Source organism: Hyla sarda, chromosome 7 (assembly GCF_029499605.1).
Source record: "Hyla sarda isolate aHylSar1 chromosome 7, aHylSar1.hap1, whole genome shotgun sequence".
NCBI lineage: Eukaryota > Metazoa > Chordata > Amphibia > Anura > Hylidae > Hyla > Hyla sarda.
This window is the reverse complement of record NC_079195.1, coordinates 207,513,590-207,532,663: the sequence shown is the minus strand read 5'-3', so window position 1 is coordinate 207,532,663 and position 19,074 is coordinate 207,513,590. Positions and strand designations below refer to the sequence as shown.

The 19,074-nt window shown below is 43.3% G+C and overlaps 1 protein-coding gene across 1 annotated transcript in view; it reads right to left on the bottom strand.

Annotated features, from left to right (window-relative positions):
* The window catches only part of TRABD2B (TraB domain containing 2B), a 284,981-nt gene that overhangs the window by 60,892 nt on the left and 205,015 nt on the right, over positions 1 to 19,074 (bottom strand). Inside the window, exon 5 of the mRNA XM_056532416.1 lies at positions 16,186 to 16,276. Coding sequence (XP_056388391.1) covers positions 16,186 to 16,276 — 91 coding nt within the window. The remainder of the gene's footprint in view (positions 1 to 16,185; positions 16,277 to 19,074) is intronic.

The following is a 19,074-nucleotide window of genomic DNA, read 5'->3' as shown; positions in this document are numbered from 1 at the left end:
TAATAAAATCCATACCAATCAGAGACCAAGGCTGTTCGGGGACAGGCAGAGGATGAAGAAAACCAGCGGGCTTCTGGCGAGGAGTCTTATCCCGGGCACAGATAGTGCAGGCTCGCACAAAGTCCCCAACATCCGTCTCCAGAGTCGGCCACCAATAGAAGCGGGAGATGAGTTGCACAGATTTCTTGATGCCCGCATGACCTGCGAGATGGGAGGAGTGACCCCATTTGAGGATTCCGAGGCGTTGGCGTGGAGAAACAAAGGTCTTTCCTGGAGGAGTCTGCCTGATGGAGGCAGGAGAAGTGGAGATCAGGCAGTCAGGTGGAATGATGTGTTGCGGAGGGAGATCAACTTCTGAGGCATCCGAGGAACGAGAGAGAGCATCGGCCCTAATGTTCTTATCGGCAGGACGAAAGTGAATCTCAAAATTAAATCGGGCAAAGAACAGAGACCACCGGGCCTGGCGAGGATTCAGCCGTTGGGCCGACTGGAGGTAGGAGAGGTTCTTGTGGTCGGTGTAGATAATAACAGGAAATCTTGATCCCTCCAGCAGATGCCTCCATTCCTCAAGTGCTAATTTAATGGCTAGAAGCTCTCGATCCCCGATGGAGTAGTTCCTCTCCGCTGGAGAGAAGGTCCTAGAGAAAAAACCACAAGTGACAGCATGCCCGGAAGGATTTTTTTGTAGAAGAACAGCTCCAGCTCCTACTGAGGAGGCATCAACCTCCAATAGGAAGGGTTTGGAAGGGTCAGGTCTGGAGAGCACGGGAGCCGAAGAAAAGGCAGACTTGAGTCGTTTAAAGGAGTCTTCTGCTTGAGGAGGCCAGGACTTGGGATCAGCATTTTTCTTGGTTAAAGCCACGATAGGAGCCACAATGGTAGAAAAATGTGGAATAAATTGCCTGTAATAATTGGCGAACCCCAAAAAGCGTTGGATAGCACGGAGTCCGGAGGGGCGTGGCCAATTTAAGACGGCAGAGAGTTTGTCTGGATCCATCTGTAGTCCCTGGCCAGAGACCAAATATCCTAGAAAAGGAAGAGATTGGCATTCAAACAGACATTTCTCAATTTTGGCATAGAGTTGGTTGTCACGAAGTCTCTGAAGAACCATACGGACATGCTGGCGGTGTTCTTCTAGATTGGCAGAAAAAATTAGGATATCGTCCAGATATACCACAACACAGGAGTATAATAGATCACGAAAAATTTCATTGACAAAGTCTTGGAAGACGGCAGGAGCATTACACAGTCCAAAGGGCATGACCAGATACTCAAAGTGTCCATCTCTGGTGTTAAATGCCGTTTTCCACTCGTCCCCCTCTCTGATGCGGATGAGGTTATAGGCGCCTCTTAAGTCCAATTTAGTGAAGATGTGGGCACCTTGGAGGCGATCAAAGAGTTCAGAGATGAGGGGTAAGGGGTAGCGGTTCTTAACCGTGATTTTATTAAGACCGCGGTAGTCAATGCAAGGACGTAGGGAGCCATCTTTTTTGGACACAAAGAAAAATCCGGCTCCGGCAGGAGAGGAGGATTTACGGATAAAGCCCTTTTTTAGATTCTCCTGGACGTATTCGGACATGGCAAGAGTCTCTGGGGCAGAGAGAGGATAAATTCTGCCCCGGGGTGGAGTAGTACCCGGGAGGAGGTCGATAGGGCAATCATAAGGCCTGTGAGGAGGTAGAGTCTCAGCTTGTTTTTTGCAGAAAACATCCGCGAAGTCCATATAGGCCTTAGGGAGACCGGTTACTGGAGGAACCACAGAGTTACGGCAAGGGTTACTGGGAACCGGTTTTAGACAGTTCTTGGAACAAGAGGACCCCCAACTCTTGATCTCCCCAGTGGACCAATCCAGGGTTGGGGAATGAAGTTGAAGCCAGGGAAGTCCAAGGAGAATCTCCGAGGTGCAATTGGGGAGGACCAAAAGTTCAATCCTCTCATGATGAGATCCGATACTCATAAGAAGGGGCTCCGTGCGGAAACGTATGGTACAGTCCAATCTTTCATTATTTACACAATTGATGTAGAGGGGTCTGGCGAGACCAGTCACTGGGATGTTGAACCTGTTGACGAGAGAGGCCAAAATAAAATTTCCTGCAGATCCAGAGTCCAAGAAAGCCACTGTAGAGAAGGAGAAGGCAGAGGCAGACAACCGCACAGGCACAGTAAGACGTGGAGAAGCAGAGTAGACATCAAGGACTGTCTCACCTTTGTGCGGAGTCAGCGTACGTCTTTCCAGGCGGGGAGGACGGATAGGACAATCCCTCAGGAAGTGTTCGGTACTAGCACAGTACAGGCAGAGGTTCTCCATACGGCGTCGTGTCCTCTCTTGGGGTGTCAGGCGAGACCGGTCGACCTGCATAGCCTCCACGGCGGGGGGCACAGGAACAGATTGCAGGGGACCAGAGGAGAGAGGAGCCGAGGAGACGAAACGCCTTGTGCGAACAGAGTCCATATCTTGGCGGAGTTCCTGACGCCTTTCAGAAAAACGCATGTCAATGCGAGTGGCTAGGTGAATAAGTTCATGTAGATTAGCAGGAATTTCTCGTGCGGCCAGAACATCTTTAATGTTGCTGGATAGGCCTTTTTTGAAGGTCGCGCAGAGGGCCTCATTATTCCAGGACAATTCTGAAGCAAGTGTACGGAATTGTACGGCGTACTCGCCAACGGAAGAATTACCCTGGACCAGGTTCAACAGGGCAGTCTCAGCAGAAGAGGCTCGGGCAGGTTCCTCAAAGACACTTCGGATTTCCGAGAAGAAGGAGTGTACTGAGGCAGTGACGGGGTCATTGCGGTCCCAGAGCGGTGTGGCCCATGACAGGGCTTTTCCGGACAGAAGACTGACTACGAAAGCCACCTTAGACCTTTCAGTGGGAAACAGGTCCGACATCATCTCCAGATGCAGGGAACATTGGGAGAGAAAGCCACGGCAAAACTTAGAGTCCCCATCAAATTTATCTGGCAAGGATAAGCGTATCCCAGGAGCGGCCACTCGCTGCGGAGGAGGTGCAGGAGCTGGCGGAGGAGATGACTGCTGAAGCTGTGGTAGCAACTGTTGTAGCATCACGGTCAGTTGAGACAGCTGTTGGCCTTGTTGCGCTATCTGTTGTGACTGCTGGGCGACCACCGTGGTGAGGTCAGCGACAACTGGCAGAGGAACTTCAGCGGGATCCATGGCCGGATCTACTGTCACGATGCCGGCTGGCAGGTAGTGGACCCTCTGTGCCAGAGAGGGATTGGCGTGGACCGTGCTAGTGGACCGGTTCTAAGCCACTACTGGTTTTCACCAGAGCCCGCCGCAAAGCGGGATGGTCTTGCTGCGGCGGTAGTGACCAGGTCGTATCCACTAGCAACGGCTCACCTCTCTGGCTGCTGAAGATAGGCGCGGTACAAGGGAGTAGGCAGAAGCAAGGTCGGACGTAGCAGAAGGTCGGGGCAGGCAGCAAGGATCGTAGTCAGGGGCAACGGCAGAAGGTCTGGAAACACAGGCAAGGAACACACAAGGAACGCTTTCACTGGCACTAAGGCAACAAGATCCGGCAAGGGAGTGCAAGGGAAGTGAGGTAATATAGGGAAGTGCACAGGTGAAAACCCTAATTGGAACCACTGCGCCAATCAGCGGCGCAGTGGCCCTTTAAATCGCAGAGACCCGGCGCGCGCGCGCCCTAGGGAGCGGGGCCGCGCGCGCCGGGACAGAACAGACGGGGAGCGAGTCAGGTAGGGAAGCCGGGGTGCGCATCGCGAGCGGGCGCTACCCGCATCGCGAATCGCATCCCGGCTGGCAGCAGGATCGCAGCGCCCCGGGTCAGAGGACGTGACCGGAGCGCTGCAGCGGAGGGAGTGAAGCGAGCGCTCCGGGGAGGAGCGGGGACCCGGAGCGCTCGGCGTAACAAAACCAAATCCAAAAGAAGCAACCGCAGCACACAGGAGTATCAAAAAAGTAAAGCGACTTTTATTCCATGAACAGGCTAGCACTAGCCTGTTCATGGAATAAAAGTCACTTTAGTTTTTTTGATACTCCTGTGTGCTGCGGTTGCTTCTTTTGGATTTAGATAGATAGATATGAGAATGATATATAGATGGATAGATAGATAGATATGAGAGCGATATATAGATGGATAGATAGATATGAGATAAATAGTTAGATAGATAGGAAAAATAGAGAAGAGCAGCACAACCTCTCATAGGTGTAATTGCGGGTGCAAGCAGTAAAAGGTCCCGGGTCAGGGGTCCCATGGATATCCACACCAAGAGAAACGAGGACCGCAGCACTCCAAAGGTAGAGGTGAAAAAGATTTATTGACCTGACATCAAGGAACAACGTTTCAACTGCCCAATTGCAGTCTTTATCAAGCTCGAGAAAGACTGCAATTGGGCAGTTGAAACGTTGTTCCTTGATGTCAGGTCAATAAATCTTTTTCACCTCTACCTTTGGAGTTCTGCGGTCCTCGTTTCTCTTGGTGTAGTTAGATAGATAGATAGATAGATAGATAGATAGCACAGGAGAATTAGAGCAGCACGTCCCACAATGTTATGATAGCGGTGCAAGCAGCGAGTGGAGCCCCGGTCAAGGCAATTCAGACATCAAGGAAGGATGCCGCAGCCTTGACAAAGGCTGCACTGGCAGCAGAAACGTTGCTAACTTGTATTATCATGGAATAAACCACTGTTTACACTTTTGAACCTTCCGTGTGCTGCGGCATCCTTCCTAGATAGATAGATAGATATGAGATAGATAGATATAAGATAGATAGATAGATAGATAGATAGGTAGAAAGATAGATAGATAGATATGAGATAGATAGATAGATATAAGATAGATAGATAGATATAAGATAGATAGATAGATAGATAGATAGATAGATAGATATAAGATAGGTAGAAAGAGAGATAGATAGATAGATAGATAGATAATCTATCTCATTCTACAAACAACGCTACATCTGCTCTCTTGATACCAAGCTATTTTCCTTCTGTGCAGAACACAGGAAAACCTATTATCAGCGTTTTTGCGCACAATGTATCTCCTTCTGTTCCCGCCATGTGTTATTCCTTATGCCGACTCCAGGACACTGATGATCTGTTAGATGTGAGGTCTGTTCTGGAACAACACTGGGATCCTTCTCGCCATGTTCTTCCACCTCTTTCAGACCCAGTAAGGTAAACTAATAAACAGGAATCTTACTACTGCAATATAAAAAAAAAAACTCCTAAAAAAAAACTTTTGGCTTTTGTCAGTCTTATTTGGCAAGAAGGAACATTCCGGGGAAAATCTCCGACCCTCTCTATCTGCTGGTTTCCAAGACTTTCCCTGGCAGTTTCCAATGGCTTGAGTGCATCACGTACCCCAGCTGCTGTTCATTTAGCGGGGCAGCCACGCTGACATATAGCCGCTCCGGAAGCACCTGTGACCAAAGTTAGGGACCTGTCCAAGAAATATGTCCTCTCCCAACACTAACAATTAGGAGTATTTCAGTGGACAAGTGCACATATATCTCATTGACATTGATTTACATAGCAGAATATACATATACGAGCAGAGATCATCCAATGCAGTCAATTATTCAGTCTAAACTGTGTAATGCCTAATTTCTCCTGTGGGGGTGCTGCTGGACAATTGAACATTCACTGTGATGATCTACAGCAGTGGTCTCAAACTGTGGCCCTCCAGATGTTGCAAAACTCCAACTCCCAGCATGCCCGGACAGCCAACGGCTGTCCAGGCATGCTGGGAGTGGAAGTTTTGCAACATATGGAGGGCCAAAGTTTGGGACTACTGATCTACAGCAAAGGTTTCCAACGGGTATCCCCAGGATACTTAGCAGTTCTGCTGGGGTAAATTAAAATCCGTAATGGCATCTGGAGCCATTGGCCACTGCTTTTAAAGTGGCCGAGTTCCACTCTAAGAGAAGTGAGCAATGGCTGCCGGCACTAGCTGATGTCGCTCCCCTGAGGAACAGAGCAGGAGGACAGCAGAGGAAAAGCGTCAGAACCAGGCTTCTTTAATTGACAATTAATTTGTGAACAGTGCCTTTTACATTGCCAGGGAGCACCCCCCCTACCCCCCATGTAATGATCTACATTAGTTCAAGTCACATCGATGTCTGCAAGATCAGACTACACAGGCTTTGTTTGTAGTCTGTAACCATGGTGACACATAGGCCTGCATAGGAGCTTAGGAGTTGTAGACACAAAATGGTAAAATTGATAGATATGAGATAAATAGATATGAAATAGACAGATAGATCGATGGATAGATCGATGGATAGATATTAGGAAACAAGTAGTCTATAGAAAATATGACTGCAAAATCCGACTGCACAGTCTTTGTTTGTAGTATGTAACCATGGTGACACAGAGGCCTGCATAGGAGCAGTATAGGAATATTGCTAAATTGTTCCCTTTTTTGTTTTTCTAAATGCATTAAAAGAGTAATTCAAAATGATAAATATGTGATTGACAGATAGATATGAGATAGATAGATGATAGATATGAGATAGATTTAGAAATTATATGAGATAGATAGATAATAGATAATGGATGGATAGATAGATAGATGGCCGTAAATGTTGGCACCCCTGAAATTTTTCAAGAAAATGAAGTATTTCTCACAGAAAAGGATTGCAGTAACACACGTTTTGCTATAAATATGTTTATTCCCTTTGTGTGTATTGGAACTAAACCAAAAAAGGGAGGAGAAAAAGCAAATTGGACATAATGTCACTAGTGTTGAGTAGTGTTGAGCGGCATAGGCCATATTCGAATTCGCGAATATTCGCAAATATATGGACGAATATTCGTCATATTCGCGAATATTCGCATATTCGTAATATTCTCGTTTAATTTTCCGCATATGCGAATATTCGCATGTTCGAAAATTAACATACGCGAAAATTTACATATAAAAAAATTAGTGCAAGCGAAAATTCGCACATGCGAAAATTAGCATATGCACATTTTTGTATATGCGAAGATTGGCATATGCGAATTTTCCCATATGCGAAAATTCGCACACCAGTCTCACACAGTAGTATTAGAGCCTTCTTTACATCACATAAGCTGGAAGCAGAGAGGGATGATCACTGTGATGTGTACTGTAAAAAAAAAAAAAAAAAATATTCGTAATTACGAATATATAGCGCTATATTCGAATAAGATAAAATAAATAAAATATAATTCGAATTGCGAATATTCGCGAGCAACACTAGTGTTGAGCGGCATAGGCCATATTCGAATTTGCGAATATTCGCGAATATATGGACGAATATTCGTCATATTCGCGAATATTCGCAAATTCGTAATATTCTCATTTGTTTCGCATATGCGAATAGTCGTGTGTGCGAAAATTTACATATGCGAAAATTTGCATATACAAAAATTAACATTAGCGAAAATTCGCATATGCGAAGGTTTGCATATGCTAATTTTCGCAGATGCAAAAATTTGCACACCAGTCTCACACAGTAGTATTAGAGCCTTCTTACACCACATAAGCTGGAAGCAGAGAGGGGTGATCACTGTGATGTGTACTGTGAAGAAAAAAAAAAAAAGAGGAATATTCCTAATTACGAATATATAGCGCTATATTCGCGAATTCGCGAATATGCAATATTCGCGAATAAAATTCGAATTGCGAATATTCGCGAGCAACACTAAATGTCACCAGACTCCAAAAATGGTCTGGACAAAATGATTGGCACTCTTTCAAAATTGTGGAAAATTAGATTGTTTCAAGCATGTGTTGCTCCTTTAAACTCACTTGGGGCAAGTAACAGGTGTGGGCAATAGTGTTGCAATACAAATTTTATTCGCGAATATCGCATATTCGCGAATATTCGCGAATATAGCACTATATATTCGTAATTACGAATAACTGTGTGAAACTGGTGTGCGAATTCGCGCATACGCGAAAATTAGCATATGCGAATTTTTGCGTATGCGAAAATAAAACGTGAATATTCGCGGATATATGACGAATATTCGTCCATATATTCGCGAATATTCGCAAATTCGAATATGGCCTATGCCGCTAAACACTAGTGGGCAATATAAAAATCACACCTGAAAGCAGATAAAAAGGAGAGAAGTTCACTTAGTCTTTGCATTGTGTGTCTGTGTGTGCCACACTAAGCATGGACAACAGAAAGAGGAGAAGAGAACTGTCTGAGGAGTTGAGAACCAAAATTGTTGAAAAATATCAACAATCTCAAGGTTACAAGTCCATCTCCAGAGATCTAGATTTGCTTTTGTCCACAGTGCGCAACAGTATCAAGATGTTTGCAACCCATGGCACTGTAGCTAATCTCCCTGGGCGTGGACAGAAGAGAAAAATTGATGAAAGGTGTCAACACAGGAGAGTCCAGATGGTGGATAAGCAGCCCCAAACAAGTTCCAAAGATATTCAAGCTGTCCTGCAGGCTCAGGGAGCATCAGTGTCAGCGTGAAATATCCGTTGACATTTAAATGAAATGAAACACTATGGCAGGAGACCAAAGAGGACCCCACTGGTGACACAGAGACATAAAAAAGCAAGACTACATTTTGCCAAAATGAACTTGAGTAAGCCAAAATCCTTCTGGGAAAACGTCTTGTGGACAGATGAGATTAAGATAGAGCTTTTTGATAAAGCACATGATTCTACTGTTTACCGAAAATGGAATGAGGCCTACAAAGAGAAGAACACAGTACCTACAGTGAAATATGGTGGAGGTCAATGATGTTTGGGGTTGTTTTGCTGCCTCTGGCACTGGGTGCCTTGAATGTGTACAAGGCATCATGAAATCTGAGGATTACCAACGGATTTTGGGTCGCACTGTACAGCCCAATGTCAGAAAGCTGCGTCCGAGATTTTGGGTCTTCCAGCAGGACTATGACCCCAAACATATGTCAAAAAGCACCCAGAAAACGATGGCAACAAAGCACTGGAGAGTTCTGAAGTGGCAGCAATGAGTCCAGATCTAAATCCCACTGACCACATGTGGAGAGATCTTAAAATTGCTGTTGGGAAAAGGCGCCTTCCAATATGAGAGACCTGGAGCAGTTTGCAAAGGAAGAGTGGTCCAACATTCCGGCTGAGAGGTGTAAGAAGCTTATTGATGGTTATAGGAAGCGACTGATTTCAGTTATTATTTCCAAAGGGTGTACAACCAAATATTAAGTTGAGGGTGCTAATAATTATGTCCAGCCCATTTTTGGAGTTTGGTGTGATATTATGTCCAATTTGCTTTTTTTCCTCCCTTTTTTGGTTTAGTTCCAATACACACAAAGGGAATAAACATGTGTATAACAAAACGTGTGTTACTGCAATCCTTTTCTGTGAGAAATACTTCATTTTCTTTAAAAACTTCAGGGATGCCAACATTTACGGCCATAACTGTAGATAGATAGATAGATAGATGATAGATAGATAATAGATAGATATGAGATTAATAGATAGATAGATGGATAGATAGATAGATATGAGATAGATAGATAGATAGATAGATAGATAGATAGATAGATATTTGCAAATAAGTAGTGTACAGATGAAAGGGAATATAAATGCAAGATCAGACTACACAGGCTTTGTATTCTGTAACCATGGTGACACAGAGGCCTGCATAGGAGATCAGATTTTTGTCATGTTTAGATGCATTGGAAAAGTAGCTGCAATGGTGGTTGGGAAACACTGGAATAAGTAACACCATGTGGTAAAGCTTCAATACAATATTTTGTTTTATCCAATACTAAATATATGCACTGTATGATGGAGAATCTCATTGGGCCTGACTAATATCACCCTGAGTGACACTGTGCAGGTCCGGTCCGTCTGGAAGGAAATCCTAACTCTCTAACGCCGCTATTGTTGTTTTTAAAAGATGGAGGTCCCCGTTCAACTCATAAAAAGGGATTTATTGGGGGTGAAAGAAAGTGTATGATCATCTTTAGGAGCCCCAGAAGGCCTGTGAAATGTGACCACAAACTATATAAACCTAAAACACTGAACTCCGATTCTCACCAACACAAAATCTTCCCATAGATCTCTATGTCTGTTGCTGCACTGTTAAGCGGGTGTGTACATTTTATAGTGGTGGAACCTGGTGCACACATGGCAGAGGAGCGCTGCACAGCATTGTAGACAAAATATATTCTATTATTGTTAATCTTTACTTATCTATCCTAAGGCTCAGTAAATTTAAAAAAAATATGTTTATCACAAGATATAAGCATGATTGTGCAATACTCTGCGATTCGCAGTCAGTAAAGGGATTTGGTAGCATGATGCAATTTTATATGAAATTTGTATCATGAGACATTAAAGTTCTTAAAGGTATTCTCCAGTAAAAGTGTACATGAATAATTAATAAAAAATGCCCAAGACTTATCTGTCAGTGTTCCTAAATCCTGGTTTTCATCCTTTTATGTCTCCTAATTCCCTTGTTTATATTGTACATACTGCATGCAGTTCACTGAAGAGGATGGGGCGTTCCTTTGCTTGTCCTCACATCTCATGTGGGAATGTCACTCCTTAGAGCTGACACCTGGCTGCTCTGTGCACTGAGGCTCTATAAGCACTCATTTACAAATGTCCGGCGTCAGTCTTCTATTCCCTCCGTTGCGTGCTAAAAGCACCAGAGGGAAACTGATTCTAGAACTGATCCCATTTGAATGGGACAATTCATATTCATCCGGCGACTCAATTTGGACGCTGGATGGTTAGACAGAAAAAATGAATGCCAGATGCTCCACAACTGATGACAACTAATGCATGTTGTCATCAGTTGTGGAATCAGTTGCGTTGAGATTTAGGCTGAGTTTACCTATGCTGGACACTGGACATGTGTGAACCTTGCCTAATACAGCCCCAGCTCACACAGCAGTCTCATTGACAAGCTGGGAGCATTCACAGAGCCCTGCTTGTCCAGCTCACACTTCATTTATTTTGTCTCTGCTTAGAGACACACAGGCAATAGCTGCAGGGACAAAACAGTGTTCTGGACAGTGTAGGGACCCCTAGTGTTAAGAAGTATAGAGCATTTAGTTTCACCCAAAAATATACACATTTTTAACCAATATATACTGTAATGTACATATAATGTTATTATCCTATATCCTATACATATGTTATTATCTACATAATAGAAAAAGATTTTGCAAATGACAGTGCCCATTTAAATCGTATCCCCTATCCACAGGATAGGAGGATAAGTATCTGTTGGTGGGTTTAACTGCTGAAACCCCCTGAGATCCCCATAACGGGGTCCCAGCTTTCCCTGTGCATGGAGCAGTAGGGTCAACACACGCTCCATGCACTTTCTATAGCAGCGCTGGAGATACCAGATTACAGTGCTTGTGTATATCCAGCACTCTGATAGACTCTGCATAGAGCGTGTGCCGACCCCACCATTTGATGCTCAGGGAGAGCCTCGGCTCTGTTTTGGAAATTGCGATTAAGTTTTAAAGTACTGGAGTACCACTTTAACTAAATTCAAGCATAGATAAGCATGGATACATCGGTATATTAAAGTTTTGGTTCCTCACAGTACAGAGCAGAGTTGCAATAGGCTACACAACATGCTATGTAAACGTTACTGATTCTCATAGTCGGAGTTCTTTAAAAGATTTATCTGGACATAAACCATTATTTATGGTCAATTCTGATGACAGGTTCCATTTATAGGACTACACTAGTGGTCTCCAAAGTGTGGACCCTCAGCTGTTTCAAAACTACAACTCCCGACATACTAGAATTAGCACTTTTGTGGCCAAAAAATATCTCTTCTAAACAGGTTGAAATGTTCATTAATACGATATCCGTGTGGTCTAGTGTGTAAACTTTGAAACCTTTATTTTTTTAATCGAGTGGCGTTGTGGTCCTGCTGCCTATAATTATGGTCAGACTATTTCATGTTAAGCCTCTGATGTCTTTTCTATTACTGTTAGGAACATTATCCGTGTGATCCACACAAGACCTGGCACGTCTACTGGAGCACGGCTCTAGACTTTTAAAGTTCTAATCCAGACTTTTATTGTTCTTGGTCAGAAAACATCTGAACGTTGAAGAACATTTTACTCGTTGGAGATGGTAAATAAATATTACAGAGATGGCCGATCAGAGATCTTAGAGTGAGATAAAGAAGAACGTAGAAGTCTAAGTCTTTAGGTTTTTTTCACCATGGAAGCAACTTTTGCACTTTTTGCCTTCGACTCAACGTTTCCAAGACAGAAGAATCTGTCTATAGGGATCACACCAGTACACTATGCTAACTTGTTAAATCTAAAGCCGCCGTGATCTACTTCCAAAATCAATAGCTCGCTTTTTAAATAACTGGAATCAGACACCGGGGTATGCGCTATCAGAGGGGATTGTTTCAGGTTCAAGAAGTCAGCCGAAATGCTGGCTAGACTTACGAGAGCGCTTTCATAGCTCTGCTTTTGCCAATATTGGTTAATTTTTTAAAAGGGGTACGAAGCGATGGAATTTGGAAAATAACATGTGGTCTGAAAGTATTCTTTTAATATTTCAAACTTAATTTTTCATCGGAAAATAGCCCCTTTTACAAGAGTAGCCCAACCTATGACAGCCAAGACCCAAAATAATCTCTTGCATACAGTAGTAAGACTAGATGCAGATGGCTGTATTGTTCCCCTGTTTCTGAATGTAAGGACACACCATTTCTCTAGTGAACTGAATTGAATAATGTTTGGTTTAAAAGAATGTGGAATTATTGAAGGAGGCTCACCCAGACTACTCACTAATCAGAGACTTAGCTAGCCAAGTGATTCACCTATACCCTTGGTCAGGGCTGTCCCAACTGGGTGCCGCGACAAATCAATGTGTCGGCAGCATCCCAAAATGTATGTCGGCTGATCTTGAAAAGGCAGCCGACACCGGAGCCACTTTAAAACCATGAGGTAGGTGCCAGGACTGACGAGTGACGCCATGACATGGCACTAAGGAGCCGCACAGGAGAACATCACTCGTTAGACCTGCTGAGACATTAAGCTTCCATCTAGGCCTGCCGGAGAGCACCAGCCAGGTGCACCGACACAGGGCAGGTGAGAATGAAATGGCACAAAGGGGGATCAAGGAAAGGGGAGGGGGGTAATGATTTGGCACAGGGGGTGATCAAAAGGGGGGAATTATATGGCACAGGGGGTGATAAAGAGTGGCAATGAAATGGCACAGGGAGATCAAGGGGGGAATGATGTGGCATGTGAGGTTTTAAGGGGGGGAGGAATAAAGTGATACGGGGGCACATGAAGAAGAGTAATGGTGTGGCCCAGAGCATGAGGATCTAGAGTGGGAATGAAATGGCACAGGGAGTGATGGAGATGATGAAATAGTACAGGGGGTAGCAGTCACTGTAATGCTGATACTGGATACTGGTATCACGTCGTGTGTTGTACGATACACAACGTGATACGTACAATTGGCGGTACGTCAAGGAGTGTCACCAAACTATGCATGTCTAAAAAGGGTGTCACCAACAAGAATAATTTGGAAAGCTCTTCCCTAGGTCATAGATATCTTCTTATTCAGCAAGTGCCATCAATATTGACAGGTTCAGACAACATCTAATGTGTGTGGCTAACTTTAGTTTAGTAAATTAGGGTTGTGAATGTGTCTATTCAGTGTGTGAGGTATGTTGTCATTCAAGATAGATCATTCACTGACATTGGTAAAACAACTGAAGGCAAAACATAATTTTGGGCACACAGTTTAATTATAATCTCTAAACTTGGATATCTTTAATATCTGCTAACATGTTGGTTGGGACTACAAAAATATCCAACTGGGGTACAGAGATCGAATCCAAATGACAGCAATACCAGGTTCTTCTAGTAAGGTAGTGATATTGCCCTGAAGAGTTCTCATATCTCTTAAAAGGAAACACTGTCATTTATTTCTGCTTATTTTAAAGCTTGTTTCCCTTCAAGTCTCTAGGCCAAGTGGTTTCGTAATACCATTGTGGTTTTGAAAATTAACTATATTCTTCATCTAAGTACTCATTTTAAAACAATATTATACCATTGCTATGCCAGTGGTGGAGTTCTCATCCAAAATTATGTCAGTACTAAAATTCGGTTTTATGACTTATGGATACGAAGGCAGACACTTCTGTGGCAAGACCACCAGCGAAGTGACAAAAAGAGTATCTGATCCCTACTATGGACAGTATGTTCATGTGAAAGTCATCATATTTCTTCTTCATACATTTAGTATCACTCATAGGAGAGTTCTGAGAAACAGTATTTTAAGGACCACATGAAAACTTCAAATGAAAGTGTTGACGTGTTGTTCCAACCCGACCGCATTCGTTTGGCGGTCAACTCCAGTTGGAAACTCAACAGACAATTCTCTCTGTAGTAGACAGAGTAGAAGACTGAACAATGTGAAAACTTTATCAAACTTGTCCTCACTTTTATTACACATCTAAGTGGGGAACCCTTATGGTTCATTGCGGCTAATGTTCCAAAAACATTTGTCAATAGTCATTCAATGATCTATGGCTGAAAGTAAAAGCTTAAAGGGGTACTCCGCTGGAAAAAAAATGTTTTAATCAACTGGTGCCAGAAAGTTAAACAGATTTCTAAATTACTTCTATTTAAAAAAAAATCGTAATCCTTCCAGTACTTCTTAGCTACTGTATACTACAGAGGAAGTTATTTTCTTTTTGAATTTCCTTTCTGTCTGACCACAGTGCTCTCTGCTGACACCTCTGTCCATTTTAGGAACTGTCCAGAGTAGGAGCAAATCCCCATAGCAAACCTCTCCTGCTCTGGACAGTTCCTGACATGGACAGAGGTGTCAGCAGAGAGCACTGTGGTCAGACAGAAAAAAAAAATTCCTGTGAAGCATACAGCAGCTGATAAGTACTGGAAGGACTAAGAATTTTTAATTGAAGTAATTTACAAATCTGTTTAAGTTTCTGATGACATTATATAGGCAATGGGGACAAATATACCGAAAGAACTAGATACTTCAAGCAACATCTAATGTCTGATAAAGGAGGCAGTATCCTTCTGAAATGTGTTTTTGGACCTACATTAACTCAACGAAGGCAAATTCTTCTAACAACAGATAAGCATCCCACAACAGGGTTCTACTTACTCCAAGGTTCCTTCTATAAAATCCAAAGTAAGTGTTGACAAATAAAAAATAAATAGGACTGTTGCAGAAATCTGCTGTATCTGCTGTACTATTAGGGCCCTATTACATGAGGCTATTGGACCTGAGGAAGAGGGGAGCGTGTCCCCTCGCAACGCGTAGTCCCTGCTTTATCCAAAATAAAGTGCATCTTTTACCTCATTACGGCTCCTGACATAATTTCCTCAGCTGCCGCACGGGTGAGCGCCAGGATCGGATTCCTTTTTCCCCGCTACCACTCATGAGGCTATTATTGGCAGATTAGACCAATATTGCCCTGTGTAATACTTCCAGTGATGAATCTATAAACAAGTGCAGTTCTTCTCAAACTGGCATTCTCCCGTCCAGGGTAGGGAACAGTGTAACCTGGATCTCACACCAACCACTATCCCTACGTACTTGGACAATCTGCCTTAAATGGCAGCCCTCAACTAAACAATGGTCCCTATGCTGCATTAAGTGCAGGGGCATCAGAGTAGTCAAATAGTCAGATAAACCAGGTTGGCAAGAAACAGGCAAAGACAGAATAGAATTACAAAACCAAAGGCAGAATCAGGACAAGCAATGGGTCAAACCTACACAGTAGTGTAATACAAAATCAACAGGCAAATGCAACATTAGAAAACAGGTAGAAGATAATGTCACATGAGGTCAGAAGACAAGTCCGGCACAGTGAATACAGGAATGCTGGTGATGGGAAAAACCTCTACCACAGGTGGGGCAGCAGTGCAATGGCTGAGTATAAATATCCCACCTCAGTGAGGTGTGAATGTCAGATTGACCCAGATCTCCCACTTCCTGATTGGCCGGCCAGCCATGTCACTCATTGACGAATGGCCCAGCAATATTCAGGGCTGTTGTCAGGACCACGGGAGAAGCTGCAGCTGCTGGAGCGGGGCGAGGTACTTGGCCAGCCTACTCAGCAAGTTGGCCACTAAAGTAAGATTCCTTAATATTTTAATCCTAGGTGAAGATGTTTCATAAAAAAAAAGCACCATAATTCCCACATATATAAAAATGTAAGCAATAATAAGGCGCAACATCCAGAATCATCTTACTTTGTAAAGCTTTGCCCTGCAGGAGTGTGCTCAACCTCATATCCTCCTTGTTTCAGAACATCAATCACAGTATAATTTCCCAGGAAATGACCTAAAAACAAAGAAGAAATGCTATTAACGTATAGTGCAAGATATGTGCATCCTACTGAAAACAGCATGCATATTAAGAATCGGCAAGAGTATTGTGATGAAGATAGAAAATGATAAAAAATCAGTGTTTCTCAACCAGGGGGCCTCCAGTTGTTGCAAATCTACAACTCGCAGCATGCCCAAACAGACTGAGGCTGTTTGGGCATGCTCGGAGTTGTAGTTTTGTAACAGCCGGAGGCACCCTGATTGGGAAACACTGATATAAATACACAAGAGGGTAAGAATACAGAATAAATGTAACCTTTATCCATTCAGCAATGGGGAAATGATTAGATAAGATTTCCGGAAAAATGTTATGCCTGTCCCTTGGTTTTATCATTGAGTTTATGAAATGGGGGATCTGTAAAAAAGTGGGTTAAAAAAAATAGTATATATATATATATATATACACACACACACACAAACAAACAGTACTTTCCTTTCCTCGTTCCCCAGCAGCCTCCTTTATCATGGCACCCAATGTCGGTTGCGCTGCACTTCCTTGTACTGGGGGTAAATACAACACTTTCAGCAAAGGCCAGAATTGGGATTTTCACGGCAGATGTTTCCACTGCGGAAATTCCTCCATGTGGCCGATGCAATGGGGTTCTGCTGCAACGGAATTTCCAAGCAGAATTTTTCTGCTGGATGTGAACATAGCCTTAATCTGCTTTGTACTGATATAAATCTATGTACCCCAGAGTTTAGCCCCTACTGTATTTTTGCTTTTAGTGGAGAACATCTCTGTATATACCGTACACAGCCAAGGTCCCTATGTCTCCGTATAGTCTCCTGCATGAGGCTCTGACATGTGCACAAAGAGAAAACAATAGAGATGAAGATCAGAGTTGGATCAGCAAAAATCTTTTGACATCTATGACTACATTTTATTGTCTCACTTTTGCCAATAATATGCACACACCACTTTACAGGATTTCTGACTAAAATTTATTAATAACTTTACGTAAAGTGTTAAGTTGTTGGACAGCTTTCTCATGGCTCGAGGATCAGGGTGCATTCCCTTCATTGTCTTCCACATAATATAACATAAAAGGCTCAATACAATTATCCTAATTTATTGTGACAGATGGTGAAAACTCAGGCAAAAGCGAGGTCAACATGTCTCCTGCCATGGGAATGTGCTGCTAATGTGCAAAGAACAGCTGTAGCCCACTCATAGACACACACCCGCACACACACGCATGCACGCCTCAGGGTAGGGAGAGCTTCACCAATGTGTAATCATATACACACAGTCCCATAAAGGCGCAAGGTAACCTTTTCAAAACCAGGTGAGCAACCAGTCTCATTTATAGAAGATCATCCTGACATCCTTAGATAATGTTAATGTTTTGTGACATAATGGACGTTATGGGTTTCCCAAGGTCTACCTCAATACAGAAAGCAGGAAGGTCTGTATTTTTATTGCCCTATCATATAGAATCCTATAGTTGGAGCTTCTGGGGCTCATCTTCTCTCTTCTAATTACTGGGTCAGTTTTCTTTGTAGAGAGAAGAAAATGACCATTATGATGGCGCTGCTTGTTCCAGTAAGAAGTGAATGCCAAACCAGGAGTATTTTCAAACACCAGGGTGGTTTATTGAGCATAAAAAATAATAGAAGTACAGGTATGACGTGTTTCAGATCAGAGAATGATCTGAGGAAGGGGGTGGCTCCCCCGAAACGCGTCATCCCTGTACTTTTATAATTTTTTATGCTCAATAAACCACTCTGGTGTTTAAAAATACTCCTGGTTTGGCATTCACTTCTTAATGGAACCAGCAGCGCCATCATAAGGGTCTTTTTCTTCTCTCTGCATTGACTTCCATCAGGACTGGATTACTCCTTCTCCTGGAACCCGGGCTTAGCATCTGTTCCTCCTCTTCACACTGGTAACCCACTTGGTGGGTTGATATGCAAATTTTGTAATTTGCTCAAAGTGAGCGGCCATTAACTAAGGGCGACTCTCGCCCAGTGACGGCTTCCGTCTTCTTATTACCAATTGTTAAGTGGTAACACACGAGGTGCCTCAGTTGGCCTCTTTTTTCTTCTATTTTTTGTTTTCTCTGTAGACATCTGCAGGGCATCATCCCATTCCACCACCTCTTGTCATGTGCATGCTACTATATATCATAGTGCAGAAGTAAGAGATAATTTAAATATCCATCGCAGCTCTCATCATCTTAGGGAGAACATGGAGAGGGGTGGTGAAGAGGGATAAGTCAAGGTTATTTTCTAGTTTAGGCCAGTTCCAGCATAGACAATCTAAGAAACCCCCTTTATGTTTTTTGGTCTCCTGCAACATGAACCCCCCTTTTGTGAAAGCCAATCTTTGAGCTCCAGCAGATGTATTTAAGTAGCCAATCCATTAACTCTCATATTATCACTATAAAGGAGCACAGATGTAACTTTGAGAAGGTTTTAGAAAGGTGAGGCCATTGGTCCAATAGCCTTGTATGGCCTTCTGGTTTGGAAGGTTGGGGTCCTTTTCCTTTTGGAGAAGGCTTGTGGTACACCCCCTTATTTTTATTTTTTTTTTACACCTTTGCCTACACTCACCTCAATTTTAGCCTAAAAGATAAAAAAGACAGAGGGGGTGTGCTCTTGTGTAGTATGCCTCAGTTCAGACACCCAACATGGAATGTAAAGCCTCTTATCGAATAGTGTTGCCCTGAGGGTGCAACACCTGAACAAGCACATAGAATAATAATGATCAGCCGCAAGCAGGTCAACGCAGCTCCATGGAGTCCAGTCAAAAAC